Raw genomic sequence first — 18925 nt, 5'->3', positions numbered from 1 at the left:
ATCACTAAAAATATTGTTGCTCTGGGTTTTTCGCGGGATTGATAAATAAAAGAAAAACATTATTTTGATTTATGTCTTTCATTTGTGAATATACATACAGCATATGAATGATCCAGTTAGTTTTTTTTTTTTTTTTTTTTTTTTTTTTTTTTTTTTTTTTTTTTTTTTTTTTTTTTTGCTTAGATTACGACATTTTATTTCAAAGGTAACCTTAGAGATATTATGGATCAAATTTTGCTACTGAAGGAAGAAATGGGAGCCGAGAGTGATGACAACGCCAAAGAGTCGCTTACTGACACTCGCATACGCCACACCCTATTGGATATATTCTTTGGTATAGTGACTTGATTATTCCAGTTACTCATTTGATACATGCATATGCATGGTGTATTTTTTTCCAAGATTTATTTGTTACTGCATGACAGTGCGAATGGTGCTTTTTCATGCATACTGTTTTTAAACATGAAGTATGTAGCGCTCAATACAATGTATATGTGTGTGTGTGTGTGTGTGTGTGTGTGAATTATTGTTTCTATATTGATCGGTAGCGGTTTCTATATTTAGCTGGAACGCAGACCACGGTTGACACGTTGAAGTGGATGATTATGTATATAGCCGATAATCCAGATGTTCAGACAAAACTACACAAGGAGTTAGACGCCTTAGGTATAAACAGTTCAATGTTTAATCTTTTGTATATTTATATAAATATACGAATGGAAACAATTGGCAATTAAGCCTAATTTCAGAAATCTAGAAAATGTTGTCTATTTTCTGGACTCTTTTATATTGCTGTGAACATGTTTGATTCAATTAGTGCATCATGTAAAAATGATAACAATCATGTAAATATGCTTTCACTTATTCCTTTTCAGGCGACGACATCAGTGGACTTCGTCACTGCAGACATAAATTGCCTTACAGCGAGGCTATTCAGCGAGAGGTTTTGCGCATGCGCCCTCCTGCTCCAGTAGCTGTAGGTCATCAAGCACTCTGTGACACCAAACTAGGTTAGACATAATCCCTCTATGATCTCAAATCACATACAAAAAATGTAAAGAAATGTGCTGCTTAAACATTATACGTTATGGTCGAACCAAACAAAATCACCAAATCACCTTCGATTTCAGCTGAATTATTATTCCTGTTACTTACATCTTTTAATTGAATGTTGCTCGATCGCGACACCTTTTGTATTCAATATAAAGTGCGTGTTCTATGAACATGTGCTTATCGGTTGTATGAAGAGAACTTCCAACCATTTACGTGCACATGTAGCTTTTATACCTGGGATCATATTTATTACATTGCCTATAAATGTCAGTTCCCATCTACATGTAGGTGCGTACGATATCCCCAAAGGCACTGTGCTGTATGCAAACATTATGGCAATCCACCATGACCCGAAAAACTGGGAGTCGCCGGAGGTTTTCAAGCCAGAGAGGTTTATTAACAATGACGGCAGCTTGAAAGAGGTTGACAACAGAATTTGGATTCCGTTCAGCAGTGGCAAAAGGAAATGTGTGGGAGAATCAGTTGGCAGGGCAAACCTTATGATGATTTCGGTGGGTGGACAAGAAAACAATTATGTATATATTGTGTTTACCATGACACATGGTGTTTTGATATGATTACTGTGTGTGCTCAATATACAAAATTTCAGACATACATTGTACTGGTAGTTTCGATACTATCAGTATCATTTTTATCATTTTGCTGTTAGCTTGCCTATTTCGCATAAGAATGGGAATTTATGTTTATGGTGGTCTTATCAAAAATCAATATATAACATTGAAATCAAGATTATTATTTATAAGGTTTTATAATCATAGCGGTGATGTTTTGAAATACTTTTTTTATATCAATAGATTTAATTTACCTATAGGTTCCTGAATGTTTGAATACATACCAGTACCTACATTTCATTTTGAAGACACTAACTGCACTGTAAGTTTAACATAGCAGTTATGTTTGTATGTCAATTTTATTATTTCATTTTGCAATTCAAAGGTACATTTTCTTTACAGGCATTGTTTTTCAGTCGGTTTGAGGTGAGCTTTCCACACGGACAAAAGCCAGACTTCGAGCCTGCAATGGCAGAATTTACCTGTGTACCTAAACCTCAGAAGATCATCGTGAAGAAAAGAATGTAATTTTTGGTGTCAGAAATGTTTTAAACTGATCCGGAGGAAGTTTTCAGTGTTTGAACTTATTAACTGTAATTAAAACGTAACATTCTACTGGTAAAGACACGAAGATCTAGATGGCTAAGAAATATCATGGGATTGCATGCATTCACATAAATGTATCCGGAATTACATTGACAGGGTGATGAATTGCAAGATTAAATGCAATATAAAAATATGTAACAAGACACATGTACTGGGTAGCATTGGATTTTTTAATACTGGTAACGTGGATATCTATCTGCATGGGGGGTATGATAGTTATGAACCAAATAATTCGTTAATTGAATGATTTGTACGCCAATTTTAATACAGTAATGGCTTTAATAAACAAAATGTTGAGTCATGAATATTCAGTTTTGCTTAAATAAAAAAATGGAGATTATCTTTGTTGTGCTCAGTATAAACATTTTATTTCAAATTGTACCGTTTAGATAAGAAGTGGAACGATGTCGGTAGAATTACATGTAATTATTTCGGTTAAAGCCGTGTAACACTCTGCCCCCAAACGCATTGCTGTTTAACTATCAGATATAAGCCCGTTTTAAACTATATCAACACGTTATCTAATTTACAAGAATAAATACCAAAAAAAAATTATACCATAATTAAAAAAACAGTATCGGTGCTAAAGGTAAAATAAATGCAGTATTTTTGATGATGACGAGTTTGAATGGTGCACTAATTGCTTTAACCTCACCGGTGAAATCAATACTGTCACCTCAAACGCATTTCACAAAGAACTTTTGTGCTAGTAAAGCATTTTCCACCTTGTTGGCTACCGTAAGAGCGCCATCGCAAAGGTTGAACCTGTAGGCCTACATAACATTGACATTTATTCTTTGGGACATCCGTGTAATGAATATTGACCATTCAGATTTATTTACTTTTTTCATAATGCAAATCCATGTACATCCAACAAATGGCTAACTTTTGTCTGTTTGTATATAAACACGCACACCCGCAAGCCTCGTTTCAATCACTGCAAATGTGTCACTCAATATATAGAAGAACGGTGGCAAGGTGGCGTACCCATGCACAGTACTGTAGATCACCTCATGGAGAGTTTCAGCTCGACATTGAACGCGTACAGTGAACGTAGAGTAAGTTGTGGCCTACTACGTCACGATCTGTGGCCTACGGCCTCACGCATGGTCTATTCTGCTCTTTTAGTGTAAAAATGTTTCTTTTACACCGAAAATTAGAACTCGTATCCATACACCACCAAGAGGGTGTCACATCTGATACTTCGAAGCGTGTACCGACACAAAACCTGAAAACCGACTGCGCCATCCGATTTACCATACGGTGAATTCTGGATCATTCGGTGCAGCGTCTGGTAGTTGGGTAGGCATGAACTTCCTTTTAATAAAAGCTATTGAAGTACCAGTTAAAACTAAATCTGCAGTGTTTACTTCCTGTAGGCTAGCAAAATTAGAACTCGTATCTACACGCCACTGCATCGTTACAGGGGCGGACCCAGACCTTTTAAAATTGTACGCACGGATTTTCAAATTCCCAGGTACAGCTAAATGTAGACTTCCGCAACAGATAAAGGATATCCTAATCCATATGTGCCAAATATCATTGCTCAAAGCTTTCACTAGTAATAAAATCATCACAAAGTTTTAAATATTCCGGCAATTTCAGTGCTCTAATGTACTCAGTGCCTGTACACTCATTTTATAGAGAATAATATCATGGTTGGCCTAAATAATTGTACGCACAATGCATCCGTGCGTTTGCCTGGTTACGCCCCTGCTTTACTCCTCCACATTTTTAATGCTGATTCGGAAAAAACTCACTTTCGGACTGGGAAGGCGCATTTTTGATAGCATAAAAAGGTTGTACTTTCATTCAAGCTTCAAAAGTGATAATTATATGTTTATATTTCATTTTAACCGGGGGTATACAAGTGGGGGAGTAATGATTGGATGTAGAAAATACCGTTGTGTGAGACTAACGATGCGGGGGAGAAAGGGGATACAAGGGTGTCAGAAATGACAGGTACTACCTGTAAGAGGGGAAACTGGAATTATTCCATGTTCGGACATTTGTATTTATCTTTCGTAGTCAACTGTGAGTACAATATTCCGGGGGGGGGGGGGCGGATGCGAAGCCGACCCCCCCCCCCCCCCCTTGGCGTGGGGTACGGGGCCCGATGAAGGGGGGGTCCGCGGAAAATTTGGGTATTTTAGAGGGCGAACAATGCCATTTGGTACGGTTCAGAACTATAATTCGGCTAGTCAAAATTCTAATTTGAAGAGATAATATTTGGTGTGATTTTTTTCAGAAATCGAAGGGGGGTTCAAGACCCCCCTGACCCTCCCCTCTAAATCCGCCACTGTATTCTAGCCTGTGGACGCCCAAATAATGCATGTATTTCGGAGTAAAGTTTATAAACAGGAGCTGTACATTTGTTTTCGAGTTTGGGTCTCAGCCGTTAAATATTGCCCACTTGCTGATACAGCATTTATATCATGAGCGTATACATCTAAGACCGAACCGCCTTCTGTTAAAACCGATTTTGAAACAATCACTGCTTGCGACAATAAAAAGGGGCGTAACGGAAATAAAAACGGTGCCCAGATTTCCCCTGCGGTTGCTTGGATTAAGGGGTTTGTATCGCACTCTGCAGCATATCATAATGAAAATCTAAGATATACTGTATTGAACAAGCCTCTTATGCAAGATTTTAATATATGCAAGACAGTATCACGCGGAGTAGAATCTGAGATTTTGGTTTAGAATATTGATGGTGCAACAGCTGGCGCAGTGAGACAAGCTTGAATTTACAATGTCATATATTCCTCAGAAGTAGCATTCTACTGTAATCATGCATGCTTCACAAAATCTCAGAAGAAATGAGGTATACTGATTCACCGCGTTACGTTTCACCGCTTCATGCGTTACAGGAGCAGCCTTCTACTTTATGTGCGAGATAATACACTGTCACCCGAGCGATATATGCCATAACACCTCGAGCGTCCACGTGTGCTGGTCACCTCCCGCCAAATTCTTACGTAATGTCTGACCAATTTGGTCAATTTTTGCTAAATACTTGTCGTGGACGTTCAACTGGCTTGAGAAGTATTTAATCAACCGTCGACACTGACCATGCGCGTCTCAGCTGAGCCACACTTAGCTGGGACTGCTGCGGAAACAAGGTCCCAAGGCAAAACCTCTACTTTTTAGTGACATTTCTGATAAAAAAAAGGAGCGTCGGACCGGAATCTAGTCAAACTAATTTTTCACAAGTGCAAAGGAGAAAGAAATGTACTTTTTGGTGATATTTCTGACAACGAGGCAGTTTCGGAATATATTCAAAATCGACGGATGTTTATTACAAATTCACGGGAATAATAATTCTAGTTTTTATTGTCATTTCTGACGACGAGGCGGTTACGGAATATAGTCAAAATCAAACGGATGTTTATTTCAAGTCCACAGGAGTAGTAATCCTACGTTTTGGTGACATTTTTTTACCACGAGGCGGTTTTGGAATATACATGTGCTGGTTTTCAGAGCATTCATGTGCTACACGTAATTACAAGTTCAAAGGGGATATACATTTGATTTTTACCGATATATCTGGTAAAGAGAAAGAATGAACAGCTTAAAAACAAAAGGTAAATAGCACAACCCTCGTTAAAAAGTTATAGATTTACAAATAATTTGTATGCACGTGTGGCTTAAATATAAACTAATCCCCCTTTTCAAACCATACCCATATGATATGATATGATATGATATGATATGATATCATATGATATCATATGATATGAATTAGTGTAATAAAATGATAAATAATAATTGTTAAACGTGAAAAGTTTATGCTATTTTTTTTAATAGCGTGAGAGATTTTAAATTTGTCTACTGGTAGGTCTAAAACGCAAGTTGCCTCAGTTTTCGGGCCTTACAAGCTCACGGTACCCTTACCGCTGGTAAGGCCTCATAGCAGTATGTACAAAAAACTTGAGACACTTAAGTACCTCGAAATGTCCACGTTCTGACAATCTCTGTGGGTCCTCCGTTGTACCTTGTAGTATGTAAATCCAATTAAAAGTGTTTTCGTGTACCTTCAGGCACGAAGTTCATAAAGTTTTGGTCACTTTATTTCAGCTTCCTACTGCACCGACACAACAGCACGCCATATTGTGGTACACTTGCGGAAAGGACGACCACCTTTTCAAGGTTGACCTCGAAATGGAGTTGACCTGTTTCACGTTTCCAATGTAAACTTTTAGCGCCCTCGGGTGACGAGTTGTGAAAAATGGTGTTTGATCCATGTAGGCAACCTAGCTCCAGTTTATAATGTTTTACAAGCATTTGGCCATCCATTTGCGCTTCTGACGAATTTGGCCTACCTTTGCCTTAAAACCTACATGAAAAAATATTTGAGAAATTTTATAATTATAGTATTGTATAGCAATAAAAATATATTTAAAAATCACGTATTGTTTTATTTTTTATTTTTAGTAGTATTATATTTTCGCCCTTAATCAAAATAAATTCGTCAGAAGCGCAAATGGATGGCCAAATGCTTGTAAAACATTATAAACTGGAGCTAGGTTGCCTACATGGATCAAACACCATTTTTCACAACTCGTCACCCGAGGGCGCTAAAAGTTTACATTGGAAACGTGAAACAGGTCAACTCCATCTCGAGGTCAACCTTGAAAAGGTGGTCGTCCTTTCCGCAAGTGTACCACAATATGGCGTGCTGTTGTGTCGGTGCAGTAGGAAGCTGAAATAAAGTGACCAAAACTTTATGAACTTCGTGCCTGAAGGTACACGAAAACACTTTTAATTGGATTTACATACTACAAGGTACAACGGAGGACCCACAGAGATTGTCAGAACGTGGACATTTCGAGGTACTTAAGTGTCTCAAGTTTTTTGTACATACTGCTATGAGGCCTTACCAGCGGTAAGGGTACCGTGAGCTTGTAAGGCCGAAAACTGAGGCAAAAACGCAAGCAACTATTCTCTTGATGCCAAGAAGGTCACATGATCACTCTGTCTTTGGCTTTCGGCATTTAAGAGACCTCGACTGATTTAACCAAGATGTAGTCGTGAAATTCTAGACTACATCGAGGTTAAATCCGAGGTTTCCGAGAGACACTACGCAGAAATGTCGAGTGAAGCGAGACATTTTTGTGTAGCGGCTCGAGGTTGCCCTCGATCTCCACTGAAGCTTGCCCAATTGGACAGGCTTCAGTGATCATCATATCGCCACGGTCATATAACATCCCTAGGTATGTATACACTGTACTAGTGTATGCGCCAAAGAGAAGTATAAGTAATAGATAGACCCCGAGTCAGCGAGGGTCGCACGAGTGGATGTCACATAACCCCCGCTGACGAGGGGTCTATCTTATTTAGACCACGGTCTATGAACAGGTTATAACGCATTCATGCGAGACGTGCGGTTATGCAAGTTACACCACGTCTGAGTCTTTTGTTCTTCACTTTCACCGTGGTCTAAATACCTGTACAGCAGCCTGGTTTGATAACTATGTTTTTTTACTGCTCAATTTCAAGGCATCTCTATCCTGTTTCATTTTTTCATTTTTTTTTTTTTTTTTTGCAAAAACATTGCGAATATTATCAGCAGGTCTCCTCCTTAATTTCTACTTCACAGACTTAGTCATTATTTGGGCCAAGAGGTTTTTATCTAAAATCTGCAGCAAAAACATTGTGAACATTTCCTTGTGCGTAATTACTACTATGTGGACTTGTGGGCGAACAAGTTAGTACAGTACCTCAATTCTGCTGCAAAAACATTGCGAATATTAACAGCGAGTTTTCTTCCACCTAACTTCTATAACGTGTACTTATTATTAGTCATTTGTGGGAGAACAGAGATGCACATTTTTGCTTTTCGATAGCCTTCTTCTTACATTTTCTCGTGCTTATCATTCATTGTTTTACTATTAACTATCCGATAACGTACGGAATTTGACTATGTATTTCATTCACGTGGCTACGCTGTTGTCCATATGAAGGTAATAGTTGAAAGTCTTGTAAAAACTGATTGTGCCAAATAAACGAATGGTGACAATAATGTGAATGGTGACAATAATATGATATAATTAATAAAGTTAACATTTTAAAACTATTAACAGGGGTCGCTACCGATGGAAGTTGGTATAATTGTTATAAGCATGAATCAAGTCAAGTGCGAAGATCTGAAATATAAAAACGACAAAAACGGAAGAAATGCAAAATATTTGGTAATTTCTATTAGTCGGGAACTGTGAGTACAATATTCAGGTATAAGGACGCACAAGGAAAACATGTATTTCAGAGTCCAGATCCATAAACAAGATTTGTAAAACTGGTTTCGAGTTTGGGTCTGAGCCGGTCAGTATTCTAAAGATTCCCCACTGCTGATACGACGTTCATTTCATGAGTTAAGCCTACATGTAAATCAGACCGCACTGTACAGCATATCTTAATGAAAATCTTTTCTAGGGTTTTGATACATACAAGACAGTATCACGCAGAGTAGAATCTGAGATTTTGGCTTGTACTTGGACATTGTAACGAACATAATAACGAAGGGATTGGTGTCGCGGAGCGAGATTAACGGAGAATCGGTTGAGCGCGAGTTGTTCGTGAAACCACTTGCGTTTGGATCACAGGTACTGCAGGTAGAGCGCATATCGATGCGTTTTTTTATTTTTATTTTATTTAGGCGTGTAGATTTTTATTATTATTATTTATTTTTTTTTTTTTGGACTGGTAGATGGCGATAGCATGAGGCAGACCTTCGGGTGGAAAAGGCAAGAAACTTATAGGGACTAAGTAAAAGAAAAATTTGTTGTCTCAATTTGGAAGCTAGATGAAAATTTCATATGTTTGTTCATGGAGAATTGTAGTATATTTGTTTTTGACTATTATCCGATCGGAAAGTATATCTAGTGTAAAAACCAGTTATAAATCATACATCACGGACCCGTGGAGCTATCAAAACAGCTTATCTGACACAATGGGCGAATGTTTACCCGAATGCAGATGTCTTCAAATGAATTTGCCTTGTTTCAAGTCCCTTCGTAAATTTGTCCATGGTTTGGAACTTGGATGGTGCAACAACGGAATTTACAATGTCATTTCACTATTGTTGGTCATTTTTCTAGCTTAAGTTCATATTTCATACCGTCCGTCTTTTGCGAAATGCGTTATTCAACTCTAAAGTGTGCATATGTCAAATATATATGTTATATCAATGTATAGTTTTTGACTGACGATAAAATTACAGGCACAAAGGACGTGAAAAATTGTAATATTTTGGGAAATAACTGGCGACACGAGATACATCATTATCGAGGAAGAGATCATCATGGTCGATTTCCACAATGTAGTTTGCATATGCACGCATACCGAAACACAGCATTATCGGGAAAGAGATCATAATGGTCGGTTTGCACATGCAAAGTCCCTTATTCCTTATTAATTATCATCAATATAATTTAAATGCATACGTCTGATAACGGGTAGCCTCTCGTTGACCAGGCGATATAATCGGCTTTCTATTAAAGCCGGCGCGACTGTAAAAGATGGGCTAAAAAGCTCGTAGAGACGACGTACACTAGACGTGCAAGGTATATACGTCCTTCCCTTTTCTCACCAGCGACGCACCCGCAAGTAAATACAAGAAGATTTTATACTTTTCACCAGATTACACGTAATGTTAGCGATGCCATGTTTTTAGAAATGTTTTTTGTGTTGTTTTCAGCTTCTGCTATTTTACCGGTACATGCCATGTTATTTTTTGCGCTTTTAGTTTTCCAGATAAGCATTTAGCAGTGGAAAATGAGTTTACCACCCTTCACAGGTAAGTTCACCGTGGTAGTCGTACGCTCTTCAGGTGATTATAAAAGATATCTCCATACAGAAAAGTGAACAATTTTGACAACCATATCATCAGTACGTGGTAGTTATTAGTGTTGCGGCAGAAATCATCCATTTATTGTCCATTAACAGCAAGTTGAGACTTTATGGCTTTATGAATGAATGAATAAATGATGAATGTATTCCCAGGTTTTATAAACGATCTGAGCACAAGCTTATTCAGTCCTTGTTCGTCGGCGGGGAACGGCACCATTTACCCACCACTGTCTTGTGGCGATGGCACCCGATGTGTAACGAACCCGTTGTTTTCGGTAATTACGGGCTCCCCCCAGGTTTGTCTTTGTCCTCTGACGTCAATTCCGGGTCGGAACGGAATGTGTAGAAATAGTAAGTGTGTTTTTAATATTTGTTTTTATTATTTTTGTTTTTGTTCTATTAATTATTACTTTGTGATTTGGGATTGTAATAATCATGCAAGTGAATTTAGTCAGTATCCATCTCTGTACGAGAGCGACTGAACAATTAGAAAATTAGATAAAATGTAGTAGGTCGTAATTTTCTCAACGGTGCAAAACTGAATATACTTTAGTGATTAAGGGAAAAGTTAACATTCATATGATATTTATTTGCTAGGCAAAAGTCTAACACACAATGTTTACCTTTTGATGAATTTTGCCATATAGCCCGAGGTTTGGGACAAAGAAAGGCTAATTCGTTTATTTTTGTGTACGTAGTTGTGGGAACCCGCTGCGAAGTGCGCCTCGACTGCAATAACAGGTCATATGACTGCATTGGTTTAAGAAGGATGGGAGTGGAGAGACAAATAGTTGATTTCCTGATGGTATGTTGGTGGAGTTACAAACATAATGTACACATACGTACACGCCCACAAACACGCACGAAACACCAGAGGAATTTGCTATTCGTACAATAAACATACGAATAATTTTCAGGTTGCTATAACCCTACAACTCCAATGCCCTATAAAATGAGATATAAGATGGTATATCTCAGCGCTGTAAATTCATTCACTTAGTAACGTGACGTATATAACCCATTTAGACTTGGTGTTCTTTTCTTTAGCTAAAAAAAATATCGTTGACATGTAAATTCTGTTGTTTCTTTATCAGCACTCGTTTCACCTACACGTATTCCAATTTCAGCCTATCGTAACGCTTATATGTCAGCTGACAGTGGAATACAACTTCGAAATACCGCAATGGAGATGCAGAAACAACCGATGCAGGCTCCGTGGTAGAGGAGTGTCGTCGATAACACCTGTATCCGTACCAGCTGGAGGAATGCCTTTGAACTGTTCACGCAGTAACAACGCCTGGGTCGAGGTATTAAACATCGTAACCTGGAGAAGCCAAGGGAGTCCATTTGAATTTACCTGCTCCACGTAGGCTCCAGGAGTTTCAATGTTAACATACATTTAAAAACTAACTTTGTTATACACACATATATACAGGTATATATATATATATATATATATATATATATATATATATATATATATATATATATATATATATGCAATTTAAAAGACATATACTTTAGCCTTGATTAGTGCATCAGGGATAGTTTTCTTCGTAGGTAACGTTCTCTTTTCGTGGTTACTATATTGTAATATCTTAAATGTTCATACAAACCGAGCATCGGTGGATCTTGGATTCCCGTTAACGCATATAAACCAATTGTACTTGTTTCTTATACGACTCAAATAAATTCGACATGCGAAGAGATAAACTGAATCAGCCGTAAACGAGCTTTAGACTGCATTTTCTTTAAACTCGATCGATCATCACACGAGTACAGTAAATAGATAGAGCTTTTACTATTACCAGACACTACTTCTAATGCTACTGTCGTTGCTTCTGCCGCTGCTGGTGCTATGTACAGCTGCTCCTCCCCCCCCCCCCCCCCCACACACACACACACACCTACCTCATCCACTAATACTGAAAAGAATAGAGGGAGAGAAAGTATATAAACAAGCTAGCAAAGTCGTCTTATGTACAGGTATACAAAAGGAATATTGTATACAAAAGAGGTTAGTTTAACAATATAGATGCACAATACATAATGCTTAAGAGCGAGTATTATCATCACCCAAATTTCATTATATGCACTACGGGACATAACGTAATGGACCTACAGAATGTTAATATATTCTCGTGGTCTTTTTTGTGAGTTCTATCTATGCCTACATTTTGAACTCTTTGAACTCTTTCTTTCCGCTTGATGAGCGATTGTGCAATTAATTTTCTCCAAACATCGCAAAATGCGATATCCCGCTAACATGCATTTTTTTTTTTTTTCAAATCAACCCTCGTTTGAACATCTCTCATTTAGCCATTCCCATCAAAATTCATTCGCGTGTCTCTCAAGCTTCTTAATATATTCATAGAAAGAGAATAAAACTAATTTTTGTCAATATGAGTTTTAATCAATAGATTCTATGTTGCGTGAAAAATACAGCCAACAAAATACGTTTTTGAAACGGCGTCGAACATTTACGGTTTCGTAACTTGTCCAGATACGCTCGCCGATATATATCGCCAAAATTAGGACCCAAAAGTATTGTTACCGGTCTCTTTTTTCTTTTCTTTATTGATTTTGCTTACAAACGAACTTTTCTCTTCCCCATATTGTACTGGACTTCTTCACTGCTCGGCTGATGTAAGACTTATGACCTTTTACCACACACGTAATAGGCTTATAACTCATTAACTTTGCTCTGCCCCTCATGGCAACAGCCCATAGCAACAGAGGCGTGGCTTAGTCGTCAGTCTGACTGGGGCGCGTGCCGGTTGAAAAACTCATCAAAAACACATTTTGCAGTGCAAACCCCAAAAACATTATTACATCGAATATCAGATACTTTTTGATTATTATAAACACGCAAAAAAAAGCATCAAAAACGTGATTTAAAAGCAATTTAACCCTCCTACGGGCCTTAATAATATACTGCATTGCCTCTTTCATCAGTTATGCAAGCAGTACTTTTCAACACCGAATGCAGTAGCTGTTTTTAAATTTTGAAACCGGTTTAATAATTAAAATACCCACACGTACTTTGCTGTTGTGCAATTTAGGTCATGTATACGCAGGCGCACCCATGTTGCGACATACGTATTAAGACCCGCATGTGGGGGCCGGAGGGATAAGGGGAAGGTTGCTTTTAAACATTGGTACTGCCTGGTGATAACAGGGTCTTGGCATTGAGAAGAGGTGAGAAAATTGTTTTCAAAATGATCAATATAAACGTGGATTATGTAAATGTGTTATATCCAATCTTTTAGAAAAGGTGCAAAACTGACATGGTGGCATTGCATCGCATCGCTCTTTAGTTTAGTCGAATATGGAGTTATAGTCATTATATAATAAGGGTATATCAATTTACGTATTGCCTTTTTTTAATTGTGGTTCTTTTAATAGATTACAGATCAGTGACAACCCAAGCAGCCCACTGAACATAATGAAAACATTGCCTGCTTACACAACTCAAAGCAATAAAATATATGTAGGAAACACGTGTTCCTTTTTTGTCCTTATGAGCATGTGAGTTTCTTTTTAATGGGCGAGCTTAAATAAACTGGGAGCCTATCGGAAGGACATCCCACCATTAATAGGGTCAGTCCCCAAACGAATCATAATAGCAAGAGGAATTTTAACTGAACCACCGACTGATAACTTGTACACATTTATGTCTTGCTGTCAAATTTGATGGGCGCTATAACCTTAATTAGACGTAATTTGATAGGCCGTTTACAGTTGATGTAAACAAACTGATGTACGTGACTAGACTTGGACGGCTTCTTTATGATGCAATACAGGTTATACAACCTCGGTGCTCTAATGCTTACTATTTTGCAAACGGGCATGCGCTACAATCCATTTTCAGGGCCAGTCAGTAGTACAACTAACACACTGAGAATATACCATCACGCTTAGGGTCCCTTTGAATGAAACTGACCCAATTGTGTTTCCTTTGTGTATATAACCTTGAAAAATGATCAGGTCGTGGTTGAAGGCCTAAGGAAACTCTTCACTACGCAAGCATTGGAGCTTGTACAGGGTAGACAGTAGTGATAACTTTTACCGACTTCAACACAAATTTAAAAGATGAAAAAATGAATTTTACATCTGTTCATGTTCGAGAAAAGTCCATATATATTTACTAAAATTAAAGAAGTTTTGGGTCGGAAATTAATTTTTCGTGTATTTGGACTACCCTTGATGAATCTTGGTTAAAACTAGGGTAAATGTTACTCTTAAAGATATTTTATGAAATGATGAGATATATGTCTTTGTTTCCAGGGGAGGTATAAGTACAGTTTTAAGGAAAATGCTTTTACCACACGTTATTTAGATGACAACTTTACAGTTGACATATACGATTTTAGGATGATGGATGCAGCTATAATTAGTTGGCTTCCTGTGAAAACTGTCTTGGTGGGAATCATAGTATTCCTTTTGTTGATGTCATATCTACAGAGGAAGAAGTACAAACTGCCGCCAGGACCTCCTCATCTGCCGATACTGGGACACTACTTTGGTGAGATATATTTGAAAACCAGACAAATACACAAGTAAATGGGAAAAAGTAAAGAACACATAAGATCTTAGAGGGTCAGAAAATACCCAGTAAAGGAGTTCCTGGCAAGAGAGAGAGAGACAGAGTGAGGGAGATATGGATTAGGCCAAATAGCATTTTAATACTTTTACAAATGACAGATCTAGGGAAGACATACATTGTATTAAACTGGGTATTCCCCATTAGTTTCATCATAACCCCCTTCCCACGCCCTCTTCCAACCCGGTGTAACGAAACTAAGTGTCCATGTAAGAGAGAGTCCGCCTCCATGTAGTTATGATGGATAGTGTTAGCCTGACCAAAGTGGGTCAAAATCTAGGGCGATGCTTATCTGTACGAAAGAATGGGAAGCGGACAGTCTCTCTGTTACGTTACACCGGTACTAAATCAGGCATATGTCTTTCACACATCTATACTGTACACAAATTTGAAAAATTAGCCTTATATTCGTACATGTGCACCATTTCAGCTTTTAGAAACGAAGGTCGACTGTACGCCGTCTTCAATAAGCTCGGGAAGTCCTTTGATGACATTTTTACGGTGAATTTAGGTATAAATTTATTTCGATAATTAACTTATCATATCTAAACAATGTTTTATATTAGTTTAAGTAAAATGCTTATTTTCAGCATTTCAGCATTTAAATTAGTTGTCAGTGTTAGAATATGTTAATTCAGTTAGAATGTTTTGAAGTATATATAACTTTGTTCGATTTTCAATCTATTTTGGAAGGCAATAAAATCTAACAATTAAACGTGATTTGACTTCACAGGATTTGGACGCTCTGTCGTTGTTCTAAAATCTGCGGATATTGTTCATGAGGCCTTTGTTGAGAAGAAAGAGATATTTGCGGGGAGAGATGCTGAGAGCTGGAAGTGTGAGTAGCATTTTTATTGAATATAATAAATAAAGAATAGAATAGTGTACGTGTCCCATGCCTCACTGTTAATCATATGTATATAATAGTTAAAACGTCATGATGACGTACAGTTCCCACATCAAATACATAAACAAAGGAATGAATTAATTAACTGTAGTTTGTACGTTTTCAAAGTCACCAGCAGTGCTTTGGAAAAATGTAATTTAAATGAGATTTAGCTGATGAAACACGGTTTGTTTCGTCTGATTAACCCCTTTACCCATATGTTAATCAAGTTGAGCTTATCACTGACGGGTTCAAAGATATAACTTTCGCCAACTATGGTCCAGTTTGGAGACTGCAGAGACAGATTACTTTGAAGGCTCTCAGGTACGTTGACCTTATATTGGTGCGTTACATGGATTGCTTGATTGAAAAACCTGAATAAAGCCCCGTATTATTCCATTCTGCCCTGCCGTGTGCCGTGTATATTTTAAAGTACCCGTTATATATCAAGTATGAGGAATACAAGGGAGTCTTCACATGTTGTTTTGGAGTCAAGAAGACCTAGTTTATTACAATCTCAGGGTAAGTTACACATGAAAACATTAGATATAGTCACAGAGGGTTATCATTGGTTTCGTTATTTAGGACCTACTTGGCGGGAGATAAATTGGAAACATACACGAGGTCTGCTTTTGAGGAAGTCGCAAACCTGATTGAAAAGGAGACCGAGCCGTTTGAATTAGACGTTTACATCCGGTTACTTGTCTTCAACATCATCTGCAGGATGGCGTTTGGAAAAAGGTGTATAACTGCTTAAATTATATGGTTGATACGCACTCGGTCTTCTTGTAACTTTTTTCATTGGATTGTGGAAAACCAATTGATTTTCTTTCTATGGGTTCATTCCAAATGCATCTATCATTCGATCTTCTTAAATCGATCTAACTCTGTGGGGTTTCTAACTAAAAGCATGCAGATTCACATGTTTATACGCCTCCTCCTGGCGATGAGCAGAATACAGAAAAAACTGGTAATTACACTTATAAGGGGTGTGTCAGTCTGATTATCTGATAGTATCCAGGGACCGATTTACGTAGAACAAAAGACGTCGTGCGTTTCTACATTATTTTGACAACTTATCCAAAATATGTAACGGGAAAACCGAAATCTAATGGAATCACTCGTAAATGTGCCGTTTATATTTATTAAATTATTAAATTATTAAATTATTTGAATTATTAAATATTTATTTAGAAATCTGTTACTTAATGGTCAAATAAAAAATTATCATTAAGTGCCAAATGGGTACTTATTAGTCTATTATAACTAGAGTCTCGGTAGAGTCGCCAATGTGACAATAGAGAGGACGTGTGGTTAAGATGAGACGCTATCTGAAATTATATAAATTATATCTGTAAATTTATCCATCCATGATATCCCATTGGATAATCTTTGTATAGAATTGATTATTAAATATCTGCTACACTTAGATGTTGTTCGAAACTCAGAAATGAAATGTTACCCTTTTCAGCTACACAATTGACAGTCTGGAATTCACCTGGTTAAAGGACAAAATTGACGAACTTTATGAAAAACTATTGGCAGGACTCATTCCCTCTGACGTCACCCCTGTTTTGAAAAAATTTCCTATCCCATCATCCCTCATGGCAAAACAACTTACGAAGGAACTGGGTGCCTTCTTTAAAGTAAAACTCGAAGAACACAAGGTAACTATAAAAACGGGTTCGTGACCTGTTTATAAAATATATTTACAAAATGCCTGTAATCTGTTGAATTTAATATTACTGAAGTGAACATTCACCAGAAAGCAACTGGGAAATTGAAGGGATTTTCAGTCAATTTATTATTATTATTATCATTATTTTATAGTTTACTAATTGTATGTAGCCAATATAAACACTTCACAAAATGTACTATATAAATTGTGATAAATAGTTCTACTGAAAATAAGTAGCGTTTAAAGTATGGTCAGTTTTTATTTCAAAGGTGACGCAAGAGACATCACGGACCACCTTTTGCTGTTGAAAGAGGAGCTGACACCTGAAAGTGATGAGAACGCCAAGGAGTCGTTGACCGACACTAGAATCCTGCAAAGCGTATTGGACATATGTATTGGTACGGTTGATTTTTAAGATAGCACACCTGCACTATTTATATAGCACTTCTAGTATTTGGTACTTTGTCGATTAGATCCATACAAGGGCGGATCCAGGATAATGTGAAGGGGGATCCGCGCATGCGAAGTCAACCCTCCCCCCCCCCCCCAACCCTACGTGGGGTTCTGGGCCCCATTTTTTTTTTTTTTTTTTTTTTGAGGGGGGTATTTTAGAGGGCAAATGGTGCCATTTTGACGGTTTCAGAACTATTATTCAGCTAGTCAAATTTCTAGTTTCAAAAGGGGACCAGAAATCGAAGGGGGGGGGGGGGGGTCAGGACCCCCTGACCCCAATCTAAATCCACCACTGCCATACTTGCATATAACTGCAGTTGCTTTTGTATGTGAAGGTATTCCAGACGACTCAGTTGATGCCTTTTCCGTAATTAAAAAGGAATCGCAATACCAAAGTAGCTTCTGATATCACACGGGTCTCTAGATAGTTAACAAAATTTGGGCGATTCATATTTTCGAAAGGTACCACTAGTGACCCTCTTGGTCAAAGAGGAGAGTACGATAAACTCACAGATTCAGAGGTGAAGGTCATACAATGTATGACCCCATCCTCCGCGCAGTGTCAAAATCTGTTTTTCTTGCATGAAAAAAAGCCTCATTATGTGGTAAAACATTTACTTTGCCCATAGCATTAGTGTATTTTTTTTTCTATTCTCCACTTTTAACCAACATTACAGGGAGAAAGAATGAGGTACACCACTGATAATTTAACTTAGACACTTCTTATTACTTCCTTACCAAACATGTGATAGGTTTTAATGGGAAGGAAAATATATGTTTCTGTACAAAGCACATCTATTGTTGGTGTGCGATGCTCAGTATGAAACATGTAATTCATTACAATGCCTCCGATGATTATTAAGCAGACATATATCTCCCCTAGCTGGAACCGTGACTTCATCCGACACGTTGAAGTGGATGGTAATGTATGTAGCAGCTAATCCAAAAGTCCAGACAAAGATTCACAAGGAGATAGACGACCTAGGTACGTTGTAAAAAAAATCTTCTTTCTTGTCTTCATTTCAGTTACAGTTACATGTGAACATTATTGGTCACATATACATATTTTTCACAGTTCTAGAAAACGAGTGTTTGTATGAGTTCTTCACTATTTGTGCATATACTCATTATGTTAATGTCCTTCATACGATTGTTGTATTTTTAAAAAGAACTTCATTTTTTTATGTGACATATAGAAAACAATTTGGACGATCTTCGTCCCTGCA

The 18925-nt window shown here is 37.6% G+C and overlaps 3 protein-coding genes across 9 annotated transcripts in view; all 3 read left to right on the top strand.

Moving 5' to 3' along the window:
- LOC106155959 (steroid 17-alpha-hydroxylase/17,20 lyase) overlaps positions 1-2571 on the top strand; it is a 33978-nt gene extending 31407 nt beyond the window's left edge. For all 3 annotated transcript variants that reach the window (XM_086997728.1, XM_086997729.1, XM_013531005.2), the window contains 5 exons: positions 206-334; positions 565-666; positions 876-1010; positions 1342-1565; positions 2028-2571. In XM_086997728.1, coding sequence (XP_086853854.1) covers positions 206-334; positions 565-666; positions 876-1010; positions 1342-1565; positions 2028-2153 — 716 coding nt within the window. In that variant the 3' untranslated portion in view covers positions 2154-2571. The remainder of the gene's footprint in view (positions 1-205; positions 335-564; positions 667-875; positions 1011-1341; positions 1566-2027) is intronic.
- A 2366-nt stretch (positions 2572-4937) lies between these two features.
- LOC106155957 (uncharacterized) lies at positions 4938-11808 on the top strand. 5 transcript variants are annotated; one of them, XM_086996692.1, is made up of 5 exons: positions 4938-5815; positions 9976-10026; positions 10233-10430; positions 10778-10884; positions 11207-11808. In XM_086996692.1, exons 2-5 carry the CDS (start codon positions 10005-10007, stop codon positions 11447-11449), a joined length of 570 nt encoding a protein of 189 aa, XP_086852818.1. In that variant the 5' UTR covers positions 4938-5815; positions 9976-10004; the 3' UTR covers positions 11450-11808. The 5 variants fall into 5 exon arrangements, with proteins under 5 accessions (XP_086852818.1, XP_086852816.1, XP_086852815.1 ...); XM_086996690.1 differs by lacking the exon at positions 4938-5815 and adding an exon at positions 7797-8842; XM_086996689.1 differs by lacking the exon at positions 4938-5815 and adding an exon at positions 7804-8833.
- Positions 11809-13132: 1324 nt separating this feature from the next.
- The window catches only part of LOC106160616 (steroid 17-alpha-hydroxylase/17,20 lyase), a 52936-nt gene continuing 47143 nt past the window's right edge, over positions 13133-18925 (top strand). Inside the window, exons 1-2 of the mRNA XM_086996682.1 lie at positions 13133-13277; positions 14453-14604. Coding sequence (XP_086852808.1) covers positions 14454-14604 — 151 coding nt within the window. The 5' untranslated portion in view covers positions 13133-13277; position 14453. The remainder of the gene's footprint in view (positions 13278-14452; positions 14605-18925) is intronic.

Source organism: Lingula anatina, chromosome 10 (genome assembly GCF_051362555.1).
Source record: "Lingula anatina isolate TDL-2025a chromosome 10, LinAna3.0, whole genome shotgun sequence".
In the NCBI taxonomy this organism is placed as follows: domain Eukaryota; kingdom Metazoa; phylum Brachiopoda; class Lingulata; order Lingulida; family Lingulidae; genus Lingula; species Lingula anatina.
Note: the sequence above shows the minus strand (reverse complement) of the source record. Positions and strands in the feature narration are given on the sequence as shown.